Source organism: Chenopodium album, chromosome 1 (assembly GCF_948465745.1).
Source record: "Chenopodium album chromosome 1, dcCheAlbu1.1, whole genome shotgun sequence".
NCBI lineage: Eukaryota > Viridiplantae > Streptophyta > Magnoliopsida > Caryophyllales > Amaranthaceae > Chenopodium > Chenopodium album.
Window position 1 is genome coordinate 63148042 of NC_137834.1, and position 23521 is coordinate 63171562.

Below are 23521 nucleotides of genomic sequence, written 5' to 3' on the forward strand. Positions count from 1 at the left end.
CCTAAAATAAATTGGCAAAGTTAGAATTATTAAAGTGTATTTTTCCATTATTAAAACCAAATTTTTCTTTTAAATGGTTTGATTTTCAAAACTTTGTTTATTTCAAGTAATGTTTGGTTGTAAAAAAAATAAAGTAGTGTTTGAATCAAATTGCTAAAAGCTACTACCCAATAATAATAAAAAAAAAAAGATATTACGCCCAAGATAGAATTGAATTTTATAGCCCATGAAACATTTTTTTAAGTTCATGAGAGCCCTAAATTAAGGACATCCACCTACCCCCCACCCCCCACAAAATAACTTTTTTATCTTCTAGTCAGAAGAAGAAAATCTTCAATCATCACGTTCAAACCTAAAATCATGTACTGGAGAAGAATGAAAGATTTAACACCCTAATCCTCAATAATCACGTTCAAACCTATAAAGGCTATAACTACTCTTTGTACATCTTGCTATTAGCCAACTTGGCATCATCCTTCACTAAGCAGACTAGCTTTCATCAAATGCATAAAATATGCATCATGAAGCAGGTGTTACATGATGCCCAAATTTCCGCCTGTGGCGACTAAAGTCGGAAACAAACCTGAAAGTAAGACCACACCCTTCAATCTTGCACTGATATGGACGTTCACCAGTGTGTAGTCTCATGTGCTCAGTCCTAGCCCATGCCCATTTGAAAGTCATAGTGCAGCCTGTCCATGAGCACTTTAGAGGCCTCTCATCGTCATGAACTCGTTGATGAAGAACCACAGATTTATGGGATCTGAACTTCTTCCCGCATCCTCTTTGATGGCATTTATTGTTTTTGTGTGATGAGAGATCAACCTTCGTCCTAAAAGTCATTTGACAACCCTCACGACTACATCTGTAAGAAGTTTTATTATCTAGCACTTGATTGCAGGAAGCTCTGCCTGAAGATTTCTTAAGTTTCTTAGTCGGGGGCTTTTCTTCCTTTAGTTCAGCAACATTGCTATCTAGTGTATGAACTAAATCGTTTCGATTCTTCCTTGGCCTTAAACCTTCACATGGACTTTTTATAAAGTTTTTATGGGCTTCAGTTTGCAGCACTACTTTTCTTCTTCTTTTACTTCCATCCCTAGAAGTCATTTTTGCAGTAGCCAATTTAATTTCCTGTTTTTCCTGCAGGCTCAACAATGAAGAAGCACACCCACCAGTTTGAGAACTACCAGTGAGGTTATCCTTAGGTAAGATATGCATATCTACCTCCACAGTAGTAGTACCATGTTTGCAAGGCTCACTCTCACCAGCATTATTCGCCGCAGTAGCATAAACCTCAAGGTTATTGCAGGAGTTGTCTGGGAATGAATTTACAGTAATCTGATCATTATTCAGCTCTTCAGGTATGCACAACATTGCATGACCACTTGCTTTAGCCATGAAGCCATATTCACCTCCTACCTCCTTTCTAGCACTACTAGATATCCCTGCAGAACCAATTAGACTAGAACAATTCTCAGCATCCAAGTGCTCATTAATATTATCAGTCTCCCCAGAAATTCTGAGCACATTGGATACACTTGATGCAGATGCTAAAGCTTCATTAATTACAGGATCCCTGTTCAGAGCAGGCGCCTCAACTTCCCCACATACTTCAAATCGTTTTTTTAAACTCTTGAAACAGGAAGTCCCTGGAATGTCCTCACTGTGATCATTAACCTTTCCACGATCAGCATCAGTCACTCCTGTTGGGCATGCCAAGCTACACTCAGAAGCATGTTTTGCTCCAGTAAAAGTTCTTGTTGTCGTCCTATACTTCCTCCTAGAGTATTGGAGAAGTATCTTTCCTTTACTTTCCATAGAACTGGTAACATGAATAATCTCATCCTTCTTTGAGAGATTGCCATTGCAATTTGTTGCAAGAGTTCTGCAGTTTGACTTCTGTTTTGTCCGAGATTTTCTAGAACCCCATTTGATATATGAAATTCTTGAATCAGGAGCCATAATGGAAAGTAAATAGTCAATATTCAGCGCATGCTCCATCTTCTTTGGGAGACTATCTTTTCTAGTCTTGACACTAAACCTTAGGTTGATTCCAAGTTTTGACGTCCAGTCTTCAAAGTCATTAAGCTTCTCATCAATTGCAATATCAATTAGATTCAGTTCTTCCTGAGACACAGAATCAAATCGAACCTCTTTATAATTAAATGAGGTCCTGAGCTCTTCAGCAACAGCTACAGCATTTGCCTTATACTTTTGATAGTCTGCAGTACAAAGGCAACAAAAGATTAGGAGGTAAAAGTCAAAAGCAAGGAAGTCATTGCAAATTTGCAACTATTCAAGTTTGAAGCTTTGATGCCAGACAATCTGTTAAAGAAGATAATTCTCTAGAAATATGACACCAATTTTAGATATAAAAATACAAAATGTTCCCATGTTCATAAATCACAAAAGCAAGAAACAAGATGAAAGTGCAAACATCACGAACACAATTCGAACTTATTTGCAAAAATGCTAGTGAGCTACTTTAACATCACTTCAAATGATCTTGAGAGGCCCTTATGTACAGATCTAAACCCCTACCAAGACTAGTGGGACTGAAAAAACACAAGCATGTGAAAACTCCACAATTTGCTGACTATGTTCAGATATTAAGTTTAGAGCAATATTATGCACCAGTGATGATACAGAAACACAAAAGAATGGCTTACCAGAGTGGCAGATTACAAGCATCTTTGCTCCACCTTTGGGTCTTAGAAGACCTTCAATTTTTACAGCATGCTCCAAGCAGAAAATCCGCGGTCTCATAAACCCAGAAGTATCCCATGTCTCATCATCATTGGTCTCTGTACCAAATAAAGAAATCATTAAAACTAGTTTGACCTGTGTGGTACATGATAAAAATATGTAGATAAACATACTTATGACTTATGAGACATCATTTCTTTTATTCAAAACATCCTTAGTTCTGCATATCATATATCATAATTCGATCTAATTTTAAAGTATGTTTCAAACTCTTTCCAATAGTATGAATATTAGAAGATTTTGAATTATTATAAAAAATGTAAACTTCGCTTCCAAATTATAAATGTCTTTTTTTCAATTATTGATAAGTTTCCTAAACTCTTTCCAATGGTATGAATATTAAAAGATTTTGAATTATTCAGATGAAGATACTTTTTTTTCATTTTTTTTTTTCTTTTTTTCTTTTAGGAAAAAATGAAGGTAAGACCAACAAATTATTATAGTCCTATTTACAGATATTTAAAATTTTCCTAAACTCTATTGATCTATCATTGTCAAATGATCCCTGATGTTCAATTGTTCATTTTATTTCCTAAAATCAACTATACATTCCAGAAAGATTTGTATGCTTCACACCTTTATTTCTCCAAGTTCTTTACATTTTTTTGCTTTATCAAATTTTGGCAAACCTCATTTACTACCTATTTCATTCACCCCACAACCTTAATTTTCCCACCTTTTCCATACAAAATAACTTTTTTGGTTTTTACACGCTTTCCTAAAATCAACTATCCATTCCAGAAAGATTTGTATACTTCACACCTTTATCTCTCCAAGTTCTTTACATTTTTTTGCTTTATCAAATTTTGGCAAACCTCATTTACTACCTATTTCATTCACCCCACAACCTTAATTTTCCCACCTTTTCCATACAAAATAACTTTTTTGGTTTTTACACTCTTTCCATAACTTTATACACCTTTTTTCTTATACCCACTCCAACATCAACACTCTCTCTAATTGCCTTGTATAATAAATTGTGTGCAAACAGAAATCGTAATAAAATTTTGGAAACATATTTTTGTCCAATATCTTACAGTAAAATTTTTATTAATTGTACTCTACATATCTATATCCTTAACTCTATAGTGACATGGCAATTCCATGCGGCCCTTCCAATGCTACCAAATAAAATAATGCCTAATAAAAAAAAAAGAAGAAACTTAAAGGAAATCAGCTGACTAGCTCACCATTATGAAACTAACAGTTCAAACAAATTTTTAAAGACATTTGGTTTTATATTTTAGCAAAAACATATCATAATGACTGCCAATAAAACTGAATTTCTGCAATGAATCACACGGATTCTATTGGACTATCAATCAAGTACGCATACATAAAGAAAGAGGTCATCCAGTGAAGTGGAGGTAGTAACTCGCCATTATTGCAAACAAGTGAATAATAGAAGTAAAGGGAAAAAAGCAATTCAACCCAATCATGCTATAACTAATTAAGATTATGATGACATACCTGGAGAAAAGATCTTAGTGCTGCATTGAATGTGACGCGAATCTGGTTGTCTTGAAATATCAACCACCCCAGATACATTCGTCTTCACTGCAGATAAATTTTCCATTGATGCCTTCTTTGATGGTTGAACCACTGACATAATAGGATATCCAAGAATTCCACAAGCAACACACACCAAGGTTCCAGAGTCAACTTGAAAGTCACACAAAATTTCATTACTATCCAGACACAAGGCATTAGGAGTTTTCCTATGTGAGGTTAGCTGGAGATTATCCTCATTCACACCCTTATATGGCAGGACAGACATATCAACACCTTTTATGGGGGCAGCATCCACAATAGTTCCAACTTTAGAGTATCGGGCAAATGATGGAAGTGAATCAGGGTGCCATAACACAGCACGAAATGCAGATTCTTTTCCTAGTAGAGTATTTAATAGGTGATTTTCCTTGAGAACATCTTCAATAAAAGCTTTTTTAACCATCAGCTCTCTTTCTTCCTTCAAACGATTTCTCAAACGAGAGCTCCGTGCACCAGGAAGCATAGTTCTTGGGACCCTGCTAGATTTCAAGTATAATAAACAAACATAAGACAAGCATGAAACCATTCAGCCTCAAAATAGACACACACACCATCATTATCATCATTCAACATATATATACCAAGAATAGGTTCGTATGTGAGAACACCATACCTGTCCATTCCCGACCCGATCCGATAACCCGACTTGACACGAATCAAAACATGAGTTACAGAGAGAGAACCCAAACCTGATCCAAATAATCCGAATTGACCCGATTTGATCCATGTATCATTTTGTAATGACCCAAACGACTCTACCCAAATGATCCGAAAACTTACTCAAACCCAACCCGTTGACCTAAATAGACAGGCCTTACTCTACTTATATAAGAAAATCTAAACCACTAGATTAGTTTAGATCAAAAGGTTGAGATTCACTTATCATTAATGCATAATGGTAATTAATCAAATATTTCTAACATACTAAATCAAATCATATCCTCATCCCTAATTTTCTCTCTCCAAAATTCCCCCATTTTCTGACTCTTGAAATTCCTTAAAAATTTCTTCAAATTTCATCAATAGTTTTTATCCTTCATCAACAATTTTCAAACTTATCCCAACTTTACCCGCAATATGCAGTAAAATGGCTACAGACATACTAATTCTCCCAATTTTTGAATTGTAAAAAGAAAAACCCTAGATTTCATGACGTGTCACATGAAATTCAACGGAGAAAAATTTGCAGCGAAATCTCCAACATATATCGTGAAAGAAAAAGGTAAGTGTAGATTTGTGATTTCGAGCTTTTATCATGTGAATTTAGAGTATTAATAATTATATATTCGTGATTTGAATTTCGGTGTAGAAAGAATTGTCGAAGTCATCAGAAATTCATTACACATTGATCTTTTTCAATTGCTCATCCTACTCATCTACAAGCAACAAGGTAATTACAAACTTATTAGAATTTCCTAATTTCAAGTAATTTGCGAATTTTAAGGTTCAAATTAATATAGTCTAAACTAAATATTATGATGGTTCAAATTATAAATGAAATTTTCTTATTTTTTAATAATGTAAAAGTTAATGTCAAACTTAAATATATATATAATGAGAAGGATGAATGAGCATATAATTTCTACTAAATATGCAATTTAAATTTACGACTTACTACTTTTTACGAAAATTTATGGTCATTATGCAAAAAAAAAACACGCAAATTAAATTTCAGTCAAATTTTTTGCACATATATGATTTAAAATTGGAATATTTAACAAGAATAATTCAACCTTTGTTGTGTTCTCTCAAAATAATCCAACCTTTTGATAACCCTGAATAATCCTAAGTTTACTACCCATTTTTTCCTAACAACCCTATAACCAGTTACCATCCACGTGTCACATCCTAATTGGTCATATTATTATTATTTATTTAGTCTTTTATTTTTAATAATAATAGTAAATAAATAAAATAAAATAAAAAATCCTTTCTTCTCCTCCCATCCTGCTCGTATCTCTCTTCTCCCCTTTCATGGCCACCATTAACCCCATCCACCACCACACTCCAGCCACCCAACATCAATCGCGCAGCAGCCCGGCCATCTATTGCCACCAGTAACCCCATAAACCAGCTGGCAGCAACCACCAAACTGAGCCACGCCACCACACCACCAACTTGACGCACCTCCCTGCACAACAACCGCCCGTCCACAGCGGCAGCTACACTCTCTATAGCTTTCTGCCTGTATCATCCTCATCTCACTGCCGCAACAACCCACGGCAGGTCGGCAGCACCCACACGCATCTATTCTTCCACCATTCAATCTAGCCGGCCAATCAACAATTCTAGCAATGCCAAGCTCAAAGGAAACCAATTCAGTCCACAAGCAGTCTGCAAATAGCTTAAATTCAGCCCCAAATCAATTAAAATTGTGACTGTGGGTCACGTTGTGCTTGGAAAAGGGTGGTGGTGGGGGGGGGGGGGGGCTTTTGACAAGGAGGGAAGGGGGTAGTGGAGCGGGCTGGTTGACAGGGAAATCCGATAGGTTGACGGGGGTGAGGTGGTGGCGGGAAAGTTCGGGGAGGTGAAGGAAGGAGGAGAGAGAGAGAGAAGAGGGGGGGGGGGGGGGGAGGCCATTTTTATGGTTGGGGTCTTACATCAATGATATTGAGGAAGAGGAAAAAAATTTTAAATAGGCTTGCTATTAGAAAATAAATAATAAATTTAGGATTATTCAACGTTAATCAAAAGGTTGGATTATTTTGGGAGAAGGAGGCGAAGGTTGAATTAATCTTGTTGATAAACTTACAAAATTAGAATAAATGATCTAAAATTTAGAACATATGGTTTAAAACTAAGAAAACCAAAGTTCACATATGAGTAAAAAATTGGAACATCTAATTTAAGATTTATAAAAGATCGAGCAATTATTTAGAACATCTTATTTTAGTTTAATAAAATATGAGTTGTAATAGAACATCTGATTTAAGATATATAAAATTTAAGATATATAAAATATGAGTTAAAACATGTGAGTTTAAACATAACCTGATTTAAAAATTAAAAGGCATTTGTAAAGTTTTAGATTACTATAGAGCTTTCATCTTATTGAAGTGTCTATTAATACTTTTTACACAAGAATTAAGGGGAAAAACTGTAAAAAGATGGGTGATGTAATTAAACAGAGAAAGTGTAGCATTAGAGATAGTGTAATAAGTTGCTTAGGTATAAGAAAAAGGTGGATAAAGTAGGTGAGGGTAAGTGGAAAGGTGTATAGGTGGGCTATGTTCATCGGACTCGGCTGAAATCCCAAAGTGTCCATGTCGACACGACACGACGCGGACACGGACACGGAATTCGTGTCAGATTCGGCTATTTGCACTCGGATACTTCAGAGCAAGGGCTGTGTGCGAAATCTTCTTCGACTCCATTGAAACCAGGGAGTGAAAAGAAAAGAGGGGGAGGAGAGAGAGAGAAAGGCAGGAAGAGGAAATGAGTGGGGCTGTCAGAAAGGTGGGGGGTAGGGTAATGGGATACCACTTATTTTGCTTTTGACTTTTTGACTACTAACTTTAACCAAAATTACTTTTTTGTGATACATTACCCAATATTTACAGCAGTAAAAAATTCTTTTTTTTTTTTTTTTTTTTTTTTTGAAAACGGTAAACAATTCATTTTAGAGAAAGTACTAGAATAATTATAACAAGAAATAGTAATCATATAATTTATATTACAAGAATATGATATAAAAATTTAATTTTAAAAATTTAAGAGTATTAAAATATTTTGTAATGTATAATTTTTTTTTGCAAAAAATAAAAGTGCCGTGTCTCGGCACCCGTGTCCAAATATAGGACAGAGTCCCCGTGTCCTAAATTTTGGAAATTGACGAATCGGACACTTGGACACGTGTCCGACACACAGACCCGAGTCCATGTAACATAGTAGGTGGGTGTAAGAAAATGGTGGATAAAGTAAAAAGGAGAGTGGAAAGGTAAGTATTGTGGAGTAAGCAGGTAAGGTAATAAAAAAGGACTTGCCAAAAACAGAATAGAGTGGAGTGCTAAAAAAATCCTTTCTAGTCAAAGATCCAAAAGAGCCACTATGTGATTACTGGGATAAAATTAAAAATGACTCCCATTTTTAACATACATGGTTACATAAATATACCCTCTTTAGTATAGAGCATATAGCATTAATAGAAATGAATGGAGGACAAGGACCTTTGTTGACGACCACCAAAGATAAAGATAATTGGTTCAAGAGGCAATCCCATCTGATAGGGATTAAAGCTTTGACATTGTTGTTGTTGGCTTCTTAAAGGCATATAGCACTTGATAGAAATGAATGGAGGACAAGGAACTTTGTTGACGACCACCAAAGATAAAGATATTTGGTTCAAGCAGATAGGGATTGATAGGGATTAAAGCTTTGACATTGTTGTTGTTGGCTTCTCAAAAGCATTGGGTGGTGTGGTATATTTTATTTTCATCTTGATTGTATGTAGACTTATTTTGTTTGAGATGTGACAAGAACTCAAAACAAATTAATATAGTCCATCTAGACCACTACTCACACAGTCTTTTTTAAGTGCCCCACTTTGACCAACATATTTGCCAACGCAGAATTCTGACCAATAATATCTTTAATTATTAAAAATTAAAGTTATGAAAAGTCCATATTTGGAAACTGTACACCAAGGCGACTTTTACATTAGATATAAAGCACTGAGCTTCCCGAGTTTATATCCGTGAGAAACAAACACATTTATCTCATTGTGACCTTAGTTTAAAAAAAACGCGAGGCGCACAAACATTTTAACTTTTAATTTTTTTTATTATTTCGTTTTGGGAATTAAAAATAAAAATATATTTTAAAATCAAATTAATGTAATAATTATTTAATTTGTTAGTTTTTTGAAGAAATTTTACTGCTTTTTTGAAATAAATTTTTCTATAAATACTCAGATTCAAGCATAATAAAGAATTAAAACATTTTTTTTTTGGTTAAATTAAAAATTTTAAAAAAATATATAAAGAAAAAAAAGGTTAGACTGGTCACTTGATTGACACTTTTGACAGTCAAAAGGAGGCTTTTGGTATTTTATCAATTAAAACTGATAAAATAATAAAGAACAAGAGCAGAGGTTAAAGAGAGAGAATCAAAGGAAACGCGCTGGTCACCGATCTACCGCCGGAAACCGCCGGGGATTGATTTCCGGCAATGTCTGCGGTCTGCCATAGCAGAACCCACCAATTCTTCAATTGCAAAGCAATTCGTAAATTAGGGTTTTTGAAAAATTAGGGTTTTAAAATTGGGGGTCAAATTGAAGCGATTTTATTCAATTAACAAAGGGCTTTTGCTCGAATTATCACTTACAAGAATGGGTAAGCTTCAACTTGGAAAAAAATTGTGTTTTTTACAAATATTAATCTAAATCCTCTTTTATCACGATTTTAAACATAAAGCGGCACGGGCGGTGCACGCACCTTACGCCGTGGTGGAGGTGGTCTAAGGCGCGCGCCTTCTGGAAGACGCGACGCCAAGGAAGGTCGCGGCGTTTTGGCATGCGCCCTGCGTCGCCTTGCGCCTCAAACAGCACCTAGGCGCGCTTTTTAAAACTAAGATTGTGACAGCTCACCTCATTTCCGACTCCTCTAGCAACTCCACCACCAAACCAAAATATTTCCTTCTGTCTCCTCCCCTCCCATGGCCATGCCGATCAACCCACCTATCTCGCCGCTTTGCGGCTGGCTTGGCCGAATAAAAGACACCCTAGTAGCAAAATATATATATTGCCCATAGTAAACCCTTAGGGAAAAGCTTTTGCTATCCGCCGGATCTTTTATGGCCACAAAACTTAAAAGTGGTGGTGGTGATTTCCGTAGCTAGTGCTCGTGTAATGGGGAAGAAATTTGGTTTGGTGGTGCTAACGATCGTCTACAATGTTGATGGAGGTAGAGTAGCTAGAGGAGAGGAAGGTGGGTCTCTTATTATGACAAAATGTGGAAAAATCCAAAAGTGTCCCTACTATTCATAAATAAAAAAGTCATATACACCAGAGATAAACAATTCTGTTTTTCACTTTTTTAAAAAAAATAAATAAATAAATAAAAATAAAAATAAAATGAGAAGGAGTACATAACAATGTCTCAATTGTATATGCAAAGGAAACAAAAATTTAAAAAAACATTGCTGACCTTAATACAAAAGACATAGTCAATAAGTAAAGCAGTTGTTGATGGGAGAGCATTGGCAAATGATCCATTACAGCCCGCCGCACTGCCGCTTCCTTCGCTATGGTGAGCCATTGAGGTGTGCCAAAGTTGGCAGCTTCTCCACAATTAAAACCTACACACATTACAACAAGCAGATTTAATGGAACCACAGAGGGGTTATTTATGAGAGGCCAATTATCTGCCCAAAGGTACAGGATATATGAAGATAAAGTATAAGATAACTAAATTACAAAGTAACCATGAAAAGAGAAAACAGAGGCCAGACTTTGTGTTTACTTATATTCTCCTAATGTATTAGTACATTATTGCATCACTTAGTTGACTAGTGCAGTTGTACTCCCTGAAGGCCCACCAACCCACCCAATCCTTTAATAGTATACTTACTTTTCATTCAACTTATACATTGTTGCATCATCATACTGGCTTGTGTTATTCCCACCCCCACCCACCACTATCTTCCTGACATGATATGAAAGTCAGCAACTCAACACATTATCAAACACATCCAGCTGATGCATCAAGAGACAAAGGTATTAGAGACATGTTACAAACACAGATCATTTGTTTCTCCATTGTAACTCCACATAGCTCACTATAATACGATATTTGTACAATAATTAATTTTCCTTACGTACAAGTATTGTTAATAACTCGCGAAAAACAATGAATATTACAAGGCAATAATCTACAGCATTTATGGAGGTAACTTGGTGGCATGGTGGAAATGTGGAGCACAGTCATACACAAGCTAAAAACTCACCATATTGAATTACAATGTAATATTCTGTGGATTAAACATGAATAAGTCATAGCCACAAAATAATTCATTAGAGACACAAACAGGATACATATTTTCTGGAAAAGCTACTAAGTATTTAGGATTTTACATGGTTGGAAACTTATGCTGATGTCAACAACATATAATTTGCAATGATTTATAAACAATTTTGTAAAGTAATTACCATGACTGAATCCTAAATGATAAGCCCTTGGAAATGTCACTACAAATTCACCAGGGTTTTGTACCAACCTACAAAAGATGCATACAATTTAATACTAAAATAATAAATAAATAATTTTAAAAAACAAAAAACAAAAACAAAAACAAAATAAAACAAAAAAGATGGGCAGCAATTTGTAACATATATAGCATCAAGAATAAAACATACAAAATACAAAGTAGGGGAAACCACTAGAACTTGATCTTGCCATCAGAACTTCAAATTTATAAAATAAACATACCTGCAACATGGAATACCAGAAGCAACCACCATCTCAGGTGAGAAAAGAGTTGTTTTCTCTCCAAGAATTTTTAATGCAGCTGCGCAAGAGACAACTACCTGAGTTACAATAGTATAGAATTTAACCAATAAGAGAATCCATACAAGAAGATAGAAAAACGGATATCAGTTAGTAATGTAAAAGCAATAACCAACTCCATGTCATTCATTTGTAGGTTGTCCAGTAGAGATTACATCTCAAACATAGAGCCTACCATCTCAATCAAAACCAATAATTTTTTTAAAAAAAGTCAACAGGGGGGGGGGGGGGGGGGGGAATGCCAACACAGCTCCAAATTCTTTGAGAATACAGTGTGGTCTTTTCTTTGTCATGACTGATGGAGTGATGGAGCATCAGTGTTCAAATCAATCAAATTAATGAGAATTTTCATGTACTACCTTTGTTTCAGGTTAAATGCAACATGTTGACTTCTCCACTATTCACATATTTTTCTTTGACCATAATATTCTAATCACATATAATAACAATTGTTAGCATACACGTTATTCATAGATTTATCTACATGTATGTTTTCAAGAATTTCAACAAATCAACTTTTCATAATTTTAATTGATAGATAATTAGATATATAAAGGCTCAAAGTTCAGCATTGGCAACTGTATAAGTCTTAGAAGGGAGTCACATATTAATGTTATAGGCTTGTAGTGACTCATTTGAATAAATCTACTTACACTTGGAAAATTATAACATGCTAGGAGTTATATTCAAGGCCCTAAGATGAGCATTGGTTTCATTGCTATTTGGTATTCAGCATGGAATTGAGCAATTGGTATTAGGATGCATAATAAAATGTTTTAAAAACCTCTTAAATCATGCACAGTCGCTACAGCCAAACTCATCTGCCCATATTGCTGCTCCATTCTCACCAAATATCACAGCCACAAAAAATTGCCCTGGCAGGCTGGCATGCACGAAGCCAAATAGTGACACTAAAGATAGGGTTTCTCTGCCTTGATTTAGCAGATTGAGGTTACAAACTTATGATCCTAAGTGCACCACTATCCATGCCAAAATAAATTACCAATGCAGAGCCACCACAAAGTAGTGCTTCACAAAAATGTGACATCAAGCACGAACCAAAAAAAATACCATAAAGGCGTGCAACCATAACTTCACAGTTCACATATCATAGATCAAGACCCACCATGCATTCCCCAGCACCCTATCATATAGAGATTAAAACAAACATAATCTGAATCATAACCCTCCATGTACAATTTTAAGGGCCATAATTAATCATGTTATAGGTTAAATATGTTATCAAGACTAATATAAATACATAATGGGACAACAATCCCATTAGCTTTCTTTGTGATATTAGTATAGAATTCTCAATCCTAGTCTGTCAATGGCTTTTCCTTTGTGATTCAAGGTTGGCGGCATTTTTTTTCTTCATATATCGACATTTTTGGATGGGGACTATTTAAAACAATGCTTGTACAGCAAATTTTGCTTGATGTTATATAATCAAAAATCTCAAAACCACAAACACAAGCAACTTTTATTTTAAGAGTTATTTTACACAAAATTTGTGAAACAAATTCTTCTATACTAGTTGATGGAGGAAAAAAAAAATTCAGCTTAAAAGAAACAAAAACAAACATAATCTGAATTAGTATTGAATAATTGGACAAAATGTATGATTTAGAAGATTAACAAACCCAAATACCTAATTGTTTTCCTCACTTCTTTATCTTTTAATCACTTCTTCTCTATTAGCCTCTTCTCTATGCTGCCCTCTATATGTCCTTTATGTAACTTATTTAATGTCTGCTCTATCCCCCTCTTTCAATTTTTTCTCCTCCAACAAACTCTTGGTTGATCCTATTGTGTCCTCTTGCACTATTTTTCTCCTTTAGCAAACTCTTGGTACTTATCCTTTCTCCCTTCCAGTCACGTTGGATTCATAACAAAGATTCGACTGCCCAAACTCAGATTACTTATACACTCTCTCTCTTAACTATACCACAACATGGTTCCCCACTTTAGTTTAGTCCACATAGCACTCTACGCCACCACCACCACAACAGACCTATCACCCAAAAATAGAAGAAACACTTGGTACTTACCACTCCTTTTATACATGGGTAATCCACCTTAGTGTCCTTAAAATGCATCCCATTATTAGACACACTTTCTGGCCCATTATGAGCTTATATAATCACCGGTAATGTTTTCAAACCATTATTCTCAACAGATGGATCAAAAGGAAAAGGAAAAAAAAAAAAAACACAACTATCATCAACCCGGAAAGACCCTATAATAGATTTCAACAAAAGAGAAAGGATTGCCTATTTCAAACAAAGAATTTGCTTCAAGCTCTTCATAACATCATAAACTTCGAGAATGTTTATAATATAATGATCACTGCTCCAAGAAAATCTTAACTAGTTATGATAGTCATATAACATAAAAATCTAGCTTCTCCTAAAACAAGTGAAAGTTAACAGAAGAGAGGTACATCACTCTCTAATTCCATACTGTCTTTGTCAGCATGAGACATTCATTTTCCCACATATCTCAGTTTTAGGCGGTTAATAATACTGACCAGTATCCATCACCAACAATTCAAATTAATCACTCCCATAATTTATTAAAGCCAACTGCCTACGCAAGCTATGTCATCCAGAACCAAAAAGTGTTAGCCAACAGGCCAACACTCAGTTACTACATACACCAATCTGCCGGACAATCTGATCATGGGATCACTATACTAGGATAGATTAATGACTTCATGGGATACATCACTGACTCCTGAATGATTAGCACTAACAGCAAGTCAAAATACTACATAATATAAAAATGACATACCCAAGTGGTCCATATCTCCTCCATAAGCCTGTTTACGTATAACATCCTCAAAAGCAAATGCATGCTCCCCAGGAATTGCATACCATGTCTTTGGTGAACCCATATGCAGAAAATTCAAGCTATGAAGTTCATGATCTTCAACATGCCAGGCAAACCAGCTGAACAACATACCAATGTATACCATTGGTGATGTAACACCAGGAATATCATCCAGCATAAAACGAGTAAGTGATCCAGCAGAGCGGGCAATTACTTGTAGGTTCCAAAGACAGTTTGATAACTTCCATCCTGCAGTTCCTTCGAGTTCAGCATCAGCACATAGGTCTCTCTGCTTAGTAAATTGAGGAATATCATCTGGTGATGATGCTTCTTCCAAATTAATGAGTTTCTTTTCTAATTCTTCAAGTGGACTTGAACTCGGCACTAGTTCTTCACCTTCTACCCCAGCACACGGAATTGCTTCCTTGTTTACACCCTGTTGCCTCAAGTAGGATCTGCCTCCAGGACTTGGACCACACATTCTCTTCCTCTTATTACAAGCACGGAAGTGACCCGAAAATCCCTCTGGTTCACCAAAACCAGAACCTGGAACATCATTTGCATATTCAATATATATAGGCTTCTCTGAAGCGGCTTTCCAAAACAATGCCTCAATAGTTAAAGGAGTAACTTCCTTCACTGAACCTAACACACTCCTACTAAACGCTTTCGACTTAGATTCAAACTGTTCCAGTGTGTATAACTCCCCACTTTGCCATACTTGCTTTTGTGCCGCCGGTTGTGACATATCAACCCCACCCTTGCCTCTCTTTGCCTCTTTCCCCAATTGTTGTTGCCTAGTAGTGAATACAGCTCTATTCTCAACCTCATGCTTCTTGTCCTGATTTACCCTCTTCGACGAATCAACGGTTTCTTTCAAATTCACATCCAAACCCAATTCACGAGTTCTCAAAAGGGTTTTGTTTAGTTTATCAAAAACATATCTTTTTGATGGTTTTGACAATGGAGGAATCACTTTACATATACCAAAAGCACCAACTTCTTTCTCAATTTTCGATATATAAGCAATTGGGTCAGCGAATTCGGTATCGGTCGGTCGGAATTCCGGTGCTAACGGCAATTCCTTTAGCCATTTGGGTAATACGACATTACCCATTAAAACCAAAAATTCAACACTACACTATCAAAATTGAATAACAATGTCGTCTACAATTTCAAATCTCAGCAATTCTACGATTAATCATCAAGAATTCTCGCATAAACCCCAGATTCCAATTCAATTTTCAATTTTACTCACCAAATGATTAAATGAGATTATACAGAATCCAAGAGCATAGTATAATTGAGATGAAATTGAAGAAAAACTGACAAAAATTTATTAATTTTTACTAAAATTAAGACGAAAATTGACAGTAGAAATGTATGAAATTAACGTAACCTGGAACTGAAGTAAACCGTTTCAGAGGATTTTCAAAAAAGCAGCGATTCTTTAGAGAGACAAGAACTGAAGAAGGGAGCGACTGAGGTCAATTTTGATGTTTATATACGCTTTAAAGCGGTGCAAGATGGCTGCATCTCTCACATTTAGGGGGTGTTTGGTATAACGGAATGGAAACAAATTAGGAGGGGAAAGGGTAATATATAGTGTTATCCTTACTAGTTGTTTGGTATTACTACGGAAGCGTAAACGATTACAACCAATCTATTTCCTTTTCTTTGGCATAAAAAAAGGGAAAACAAATTTATTTTTTTAAAAAAAAAAGGAAAAACAAAATTAATATTTAGTAGGCGACATTTATCGCAATTTACATTCACAGGCTGCAAAATTGCTTCAAGACTTCAACTTACTCTTTTTTTTTTTTTTACTCCAATTTAATTACTCTAATTTAATAATTCAAATCATCAAAAATCAGATGACTAGATCACTTTTTCTTTTATTGATCATTAAATCTCAAATACACTAGATTGAAATCTTAGCAGACCACCAAAAATCAATATTATCAACCCCAAATCAGATTATCAGATTATTGCAAAGGTAGATCAATCTTCATCATTGATCATTATGAAAGCTCATTCTTTTTTTTTTTTTTTTTTTTTTTGGTGGGTTAGATGTGAGAATGATGAGTTGTTGAGTGATTTACTTGTCCCAAATTTGACAAGTCTTGAATAATGAAGCAAGATCTTGAAAATGACATGCTGGGAAATCGAATTCGGAAGAGAGAGATTGGGTGAGTAAGAGCTTTGGAAGAGAGAGTCAATGAGAGAAGTTAACATTATTGAATGCCGGAAACGGAATTTGTTTCCTTGGGTCAACGAGTGGAATCAAACTGGGGGGATTTGTTACACCTAGGTAACGGTTTATGTTACTTTCTAGCCTTACCAAACAAGTAGTAATGGAGTGAATTATTTGAATCCGTTACCATGGCTTAAAAGTTCCATACCAAACACCCCCTTATTGGTATATATGAATTCGGATGGTCGGGTCAGTTTTGATTCGGTCAACTACTTTCGAGTCAAAATGCGGTAGAGTATTCAAACTAGTCAATTCATTGTAAGGATTCGGATGGTTGGGTCGGTTTTAATCAGGTGAAGTACTTTCAAATCAAAATGTAGCTTGCAGAGTTGCATGTCGAGTCTTTAAACTAGCCGGTTTGTTTATACTATATGTTCCTCGTGTTCAAACTAGGTTGATCATAAACAAGAATCGTTATTGGGTTTAGTCACGTTCATTGTAAATGGTTTTAATCGTGTTGCATCAGTTCAGATCATTTTGGGTTGAAGATTCGCCCGCTTCATTTAAATTTTCTTTCCGTATGAGTTGTTTATCTCTAGATTAATGAGTTAGTAAAGATATTAAAAACAACTTGTACTAATGGAACAACTATTGTTGGATATTTTGTAATGTTGGTATTGTAGAGGTCCATTTAGAGAATAAATCACGCTGTCTTTTTCTACAAAAGTTGGTGGTATAATAAGGTCGTTATAAAGGTCCAACAACAATTTGACAAGAGATATGATAAGAAAAATAATAACAAAAAAATTAAAAAAAAAAACACATGGAAAAGTTATAGATGGAGTGCGTGGACGAATATTATAGACTAGCTAGGAGACGACATTAAGATGGGATCATGAGAGAATCACATCGTTGCACTCGGCAAATGGTGGACAATCTTAGAAAAAGTAAGCAAAACAATAATCTTATATGGTTTTTACCTTTTTCGAGTAGTTAGAACTAACCGATTATGTAACTAATTATGCAAGTAAGCCGATATGACTTTTGCAAAATTTTGTGCATCTAAGTTCCATAATTACATAGAGTTAAAGATCATGTTATCTAAGATAATTGTTTCGGTTACAACTTTATGGACCCCGAATTCCCAATAGCATATTGAGATAAATGACTAATCTACAATAGGAAATTATAACATAAAAGATGAGGAGCAAGTGGACAATAGTTACAACTCTATAGTACATGGGTGATTTAAACTATTTTAAAGTTGTGGCATTAAATAACAAAATTCAATGCAATATAAGAAAAAAGAAAAAAAAATACAAAAGGAATTGATATGGTAGTAAGCATAACTAACTAAGCTCATTCATTTTTTTTTTTTTTTTTTTTTGTGAAAACGAGGGGCAAGTCCCAAAAAAGAAGAACAAACAAACTAAAGAAAAAACAAAGAACCAATAGAACATAAACAAACTACTAACTACTAGACCTAAGCACTATTTAGCAATAACCATGGTGCATTATTTAGAACCATCCTAGGCCTAGAAACACCCCTAAGGTCCTTCAATAAAACGGCTTAAGACCTTTCGGGATCTCCTAAAAAATGACCAATTTTTTATTGGACGTCACCCCATACTTAACTAACCAATCAACAACTTGGTTAGCCTCTCTGCACCTATGACCACTCGTAATCTCTCAATCACGTCGTGTAATCAAGAACTTGCATTTGCAAATAAAATGAATATAAGGAAAGGTGGCCGATATAGGGTCCAACAACATTCGCAAGACAATCTTCGAACCAATAGTAACTTGAACTCTGCGATGACCACTGTAGGCGTCGCTCGAAGTGCGCCTACGTAAAAGCATGTGGTGAATATGCTTGGCACTCTTAGGAAGTGGGAATTGACGTCCAATAAGTTTTTAAGGAACTTGTAAACCGTTCACGGATCATAAAAGGAAAGTAGGGAGCCGCCAACAAGTTTTTAAGGAACTTGTAAACCGTTCACGGATCATAAAAGGAAACCACGATAAAGGGACAGCGATAGGCAACAACGATTGACCCATGAAGGTTACACCCCATTCATAATCCATGAGATTACTAACTCCATATGGTTCGGAACCACGAAAGGAGGATCGGGGATGATGGTACGAAGTGAGTCATGGAGTCACATTCGCCCGTATTGGCCTCTACTCGATTCTTATAGTGAAAAGTGATTCCTGCGATCTCAAAGGCATACAAACAAAGATTCAATTTGCTCCAAACTATTATTAAGCTAAATTGGTTTAATATTCATGCAACATATAATTCTAAAATATTTGTGATCACTTGAATTAATAACAAGATTAAAAAGGAACCTAAACCAGTTGTCCAAATTATCTTATTAGGCGTGATTTTCAATTACATATTCCCTTTAAATATGAAATATAGTGATCATAATAACAATAGAATAAACATTAATATTGGAAGCAATTTAACAATAATAGCTTTAGTCAAATCAAATATAAAATAACCCTAATCATGATACTAGCAATATTAAAATAAAATAAGAGTAATTAAATTAATTAATTACTCACATTTCGCGCGTTCCTTTAAATCACTACATCATGAATAAATTGTTAGTAACTTCAATAAAAATATAAATCAAATGGAAATTAAATTAAATAAATGTAGATTTAATTTGGTCCAAACACTTAGTTAATTATAACTTTCACGCCTTGGTTTAAGTATAGAACTTTGGGTATTTAATTTGGTCCAAACACTTAGTCAATCATTGAACCCAGATAATGGACCAAAATAAACTAGAATAAACATTTTTATAAAAAGGACATGAAATGAATTATTTTGGGTTTAAAGACACGAAAAGAGGAAAATAAGTTATGGTTTAGGGAAATGGGGTAGGAGTTGGGTGTGTTTATGAAATGGAAATATGGATTTAAGCACTCCAAGATTAAATACTCAACCCGACCAATAATGGCGGTGAAAGGTTGTTCATCATCGGGTTTGGTTTTGGGGAGACATTTTTAGGTGTCTACAACCACCATTCCAAGCTATGGAAAGACCTCGCAAAACAGCTAGCCATTTAGTTTTTGTGCAAGAACATACTCCACAATTCATAGGAAAAAGCTCATGGAGTTCTCCTCTCTGACCACGATACTCCCCTGCTCCAGCTTGGACTCGATTCCCTTACAAAGCACCATTGGTATTAAGCCGCACCCATCCTTCTTGAAAAAACTCCCACCTAATCAAGGCTAAAATGTATTGTCGGTGCTTTGTACTCCCTTTGTGTTTTAATTAGTATTACACTTTGATTTTTTATTCACTATCAATTTTTCTATAATTTTACTAACATATATATATAAATAATGGTCAAAGTCGTGTCTCGGCATGCGTATTTGGTCAGAGTGTAACACTTATTAAAACACGAAAGGAGTAATATTATATTCAATATAATCTAGTTTTGTGGTAACTTCAAAAGAGATGGCCTTTCGAAATTATAGCAATAAATTAAAGAGTATTAAGTTTTGCTATATGTAGGCGTCGTTTGAAGTGCGCCTACGTTAAAGCATGTTGTGAATATGCTTGGCACTCTTAGGAAGTGGGAATTGACATTACGATTAGGGACAAGGAAAGTAGGGAGCCGCAAACAAGTTTTTAAGGAACTTGTAAACCGTTCACGGATCATAAAAAAAAAAGGCAACCATGATAAGGGACAACGATAGGCAACAACGATTGACCCGTGAAGGTTACACCCCATTCATAATCCATGAGATTACTAACTCCATATGGTTCGGAACAACGAAAGGAGGATCGGGGATGATGGTACGAAGTGAGTCATGGAGTCACATTCGCCCGTATTGGCCTCTACTCGATTCTTATAGTGAAAAATGATTCCTGCGATCTCAAAGGCATACAAACAAAATTTCAATTTGCTCCAATATATTATTATGCTAAATTGGTTGAATATTAATGCAACATATAATTCTAAAATATCGTGATCACTTGATTAAATAACAAGATTAAAAAGGAACCTAAACCGGTTGTCCAAATTATCTTATTAGGCGTGATTTTCAATTACATATTCCCTTTAAACATGCAATATGGTGATCAAAATAATAATAAAATAAACATTAATATTGGAAGCAATTTTTCAATAATAGTGTTAGTCAAATCAAATATAAAATAACCCTAATCATGATACTAGCAATATTAAAATAAAATAAGAGTAATTAAATTAATTAATTACTCACATTTAGCACATTCCTTTAAATTGCTACGTCATGAATAAACTGTTAGTAACTTCAATAAAAAAATAAAGTAAATGAAAATTAAATTAAATTAAATAAAAAAGTAGAGTTGATTTGGTCCAAACCCTCAGTTATTTGTACCTTTCACGCCTTGGTTAAAGGACGGAACCTCGGGTTAAGTATAGACTCCTTGGAGTGCTTAGGGGAATTATTATGGAAGAATAAGGAGGCTAGAAATAAGGTTAAAGAGGGAGAAGAGAATGATTTTTGGTGTAAGGTGAGAGAGAATCATTATTGGTACCGGTGCCCCGAACTGCAGAAAGGGGGGTCCTATTTATAGGGAAAATGAGCAGAGGGAACACGCGGAACCCTAAACAGATAAAAAACCCTAAAAAATAACACCGTGTCACGGCAAAGAGCACCGTGACACGGTGCCAGACACCGTCAGACGGGGGAAGATCCCGTGACACGGGGGAAAACTGAGTGACGCGGGAAATAATTAGGTTACGGGAAGTGAAAATGCGTTTAGGGATTACGCGGAGAAAACACGGAGCAATCCCGTGTCACGGGAAGAAATTTCGTGACACGGCATTGTCCACCGTGGCACAGTGCACATCCCGTGACACTGATGTGTCTATTTTATATAGTATTTTACCCCCGTCCCTTGGTCATAATTGGTAGTGTTTTTGGCTCTTTAGAGCCACTTTTATTACTAATTGGTGTTTTCTAGTGTCTTCGTAGATTTGGTTGACTTTTGCAGGGATTTATGCTTTTGGAGTATTTTCCCGAGATATTTTGGAGCAATCACGAGCATTGGAGAAGCACGACCAGATTCAATAGCCCAGGGCCGGTTAGAGCCATCGAACCGGTGATTAAGGGCTCGGTGTAGGTGATACCGGGGCATTTGGACCGAGTATTCAAGACCAAAGAGGAAACCCAGATTGGCCCGAAGAATTGGAGCCCAATCAAAGTCCAAATAGTGGCCCAAATGAGCCGCCCGGCTAAAGAGGCTGGCGCCCGGAGGCGCGCCCGGCCGGGCGGGAGAAGCTTAGTCTGGCGCCCGGTGACGCGCCCGGCCAGGCGCGAGATTTGTACTATGATAAAAAAAGGCGCGCCCGATCGGGCGCGTGTATTTCTTAGTAGACGATTAGCGTCGTTTTAATTTGTTTTAGTTTAGGATTTTTGTACGGAGTATAAATACTCCTCCGTAATACGATTTTAGGACTTCTTCTTCTCCTCTTTACTTTTCTTTACTCTCTTAATTATTCTCTTAGATTTCTTTTCTCTTAAACCTTTGTCCTTAATTCTTCCATTAATTCCAGATTACTTTTTGGTAACAATTTCTTCCCCTTTAATTTCAGTTATTTTATTTACTCCCTTGATTATGCTTTTATTTATTTATTTGATTAGTTTAGTCATGATGATTTGTGAGTAGTTTAATTTCTAGGGCTTATGGGGATCTAATAATAATATGAAGGGGTAAATTATTGTTGTTGATTATCAATGCTAGATTAATTTCCTATTGATTGATTTAATGCTCTGTGACTAGATTAGGCCTATCTTTTATGCATGAGTTTGACAATATTGATTCAAGATTCGAGAGATGAGAATTGATGTTTAGGTCTAGTTTCAATAGGAAGGTTTATTTATAAATGGTTAAGTCGAGATTCGAGAGATGAGATTTAATACCGGTAAATTAATTGTGTGATTGTAATACGTAGCAAAAGCCCTTTACAATCTGGTTAATTGATGCATTGATGATTGACTATTATTGATTATTGGTATTGCATGATAATTTCTTATTGAATTGTTTTAATGTTTTACAATTGCGGCTTGTAAAAGTATAGCAATATTAAATTGATGAATCGAGTAGATGTTAATTTGATATTAAAGGCTATTTTCAATAAGAACTTAGATCTAGTAAATTGCGAGAGCCTGTTAGATCTATGTTGATTAATAAATTGCGAGAGCCTGTCAATCATGTTATTTATGCAATGTCAATGATTGATTACTATGTTTTACCCTGGAGTATTATTTATTGGTGAACCTATGCCCTAGATCCTTTTATATATTGTTTTCTCCCTACTCCTATTCTTTGTAGTTTAATTTCATACTCAAATATAAATATTGGTTACTTAGATAATTTAGATTATAATAATTAATTAGGAGTAAAAAGACTTGTTTCCCTGTGGAGACCGACCCTACTTCCCTATCTACTTTAATTAGAGGATTTAGGTATTTACTTTTGATTAGGGGATACGACTTTACCCTGTCAAAATTTGGCGCCGTTGCCGGGGAAACGGTTTTATTTTTATTTCTGATTGTTTTTGTAGTCTAGATTATTTCTTTTTTTGTCTTTGAGAGCGTTAGTTCTCTGAGACAAATCTCACATTTGCTTCTAGTTTTTGCTTATGCCCAGGTGTTCCAGATCAGGTTA

General features: G+C 35.4%; 1 protein-coding gene across 2 annotated transcripts; it reads right to left on the minus strand.

Moving 5' to 3' along the window:
* Positions 1 to 340: 340 nt before the first annotated feature.
* LOC145557003 (lysine-specific demethylase ELF6-like) lies at positions 341 to 16108 on the minus strand. Of its 2 annotated transcripts, none has more exons than XM_081618489.1 (7): positions 14613 to 16108; positions 11742 to 11820; positions 11462 to 11529; positions 10461 to 10611; positions 4237 to 4793; positions 2670 to 2804; positions 341 to 2222 (listed from the first exon to the last, which is right to left on the minus strand). In XM_081618489.1, exons 1-7 carry the CDS (start codon positions 15766 to 15768, stop codon positions 520 to 522), a joined length of 3849 nt encoding a protein of 1282 aa, XP_081474615.1. In that variant the 5' UTR covers positions 15769 to 16108; the 3' UTR covers positions 341 to 519. The 2 variants fall into 2 exon arrangements, with proteins under 2 accessions (XP_081474615.1, XP_081474614.1); XM_081618488.1 differs by having other exon boundaries at positions 4237 to 4796.
* Positions 16109 to 23521: the final 7413 nt, after the last annotated feature.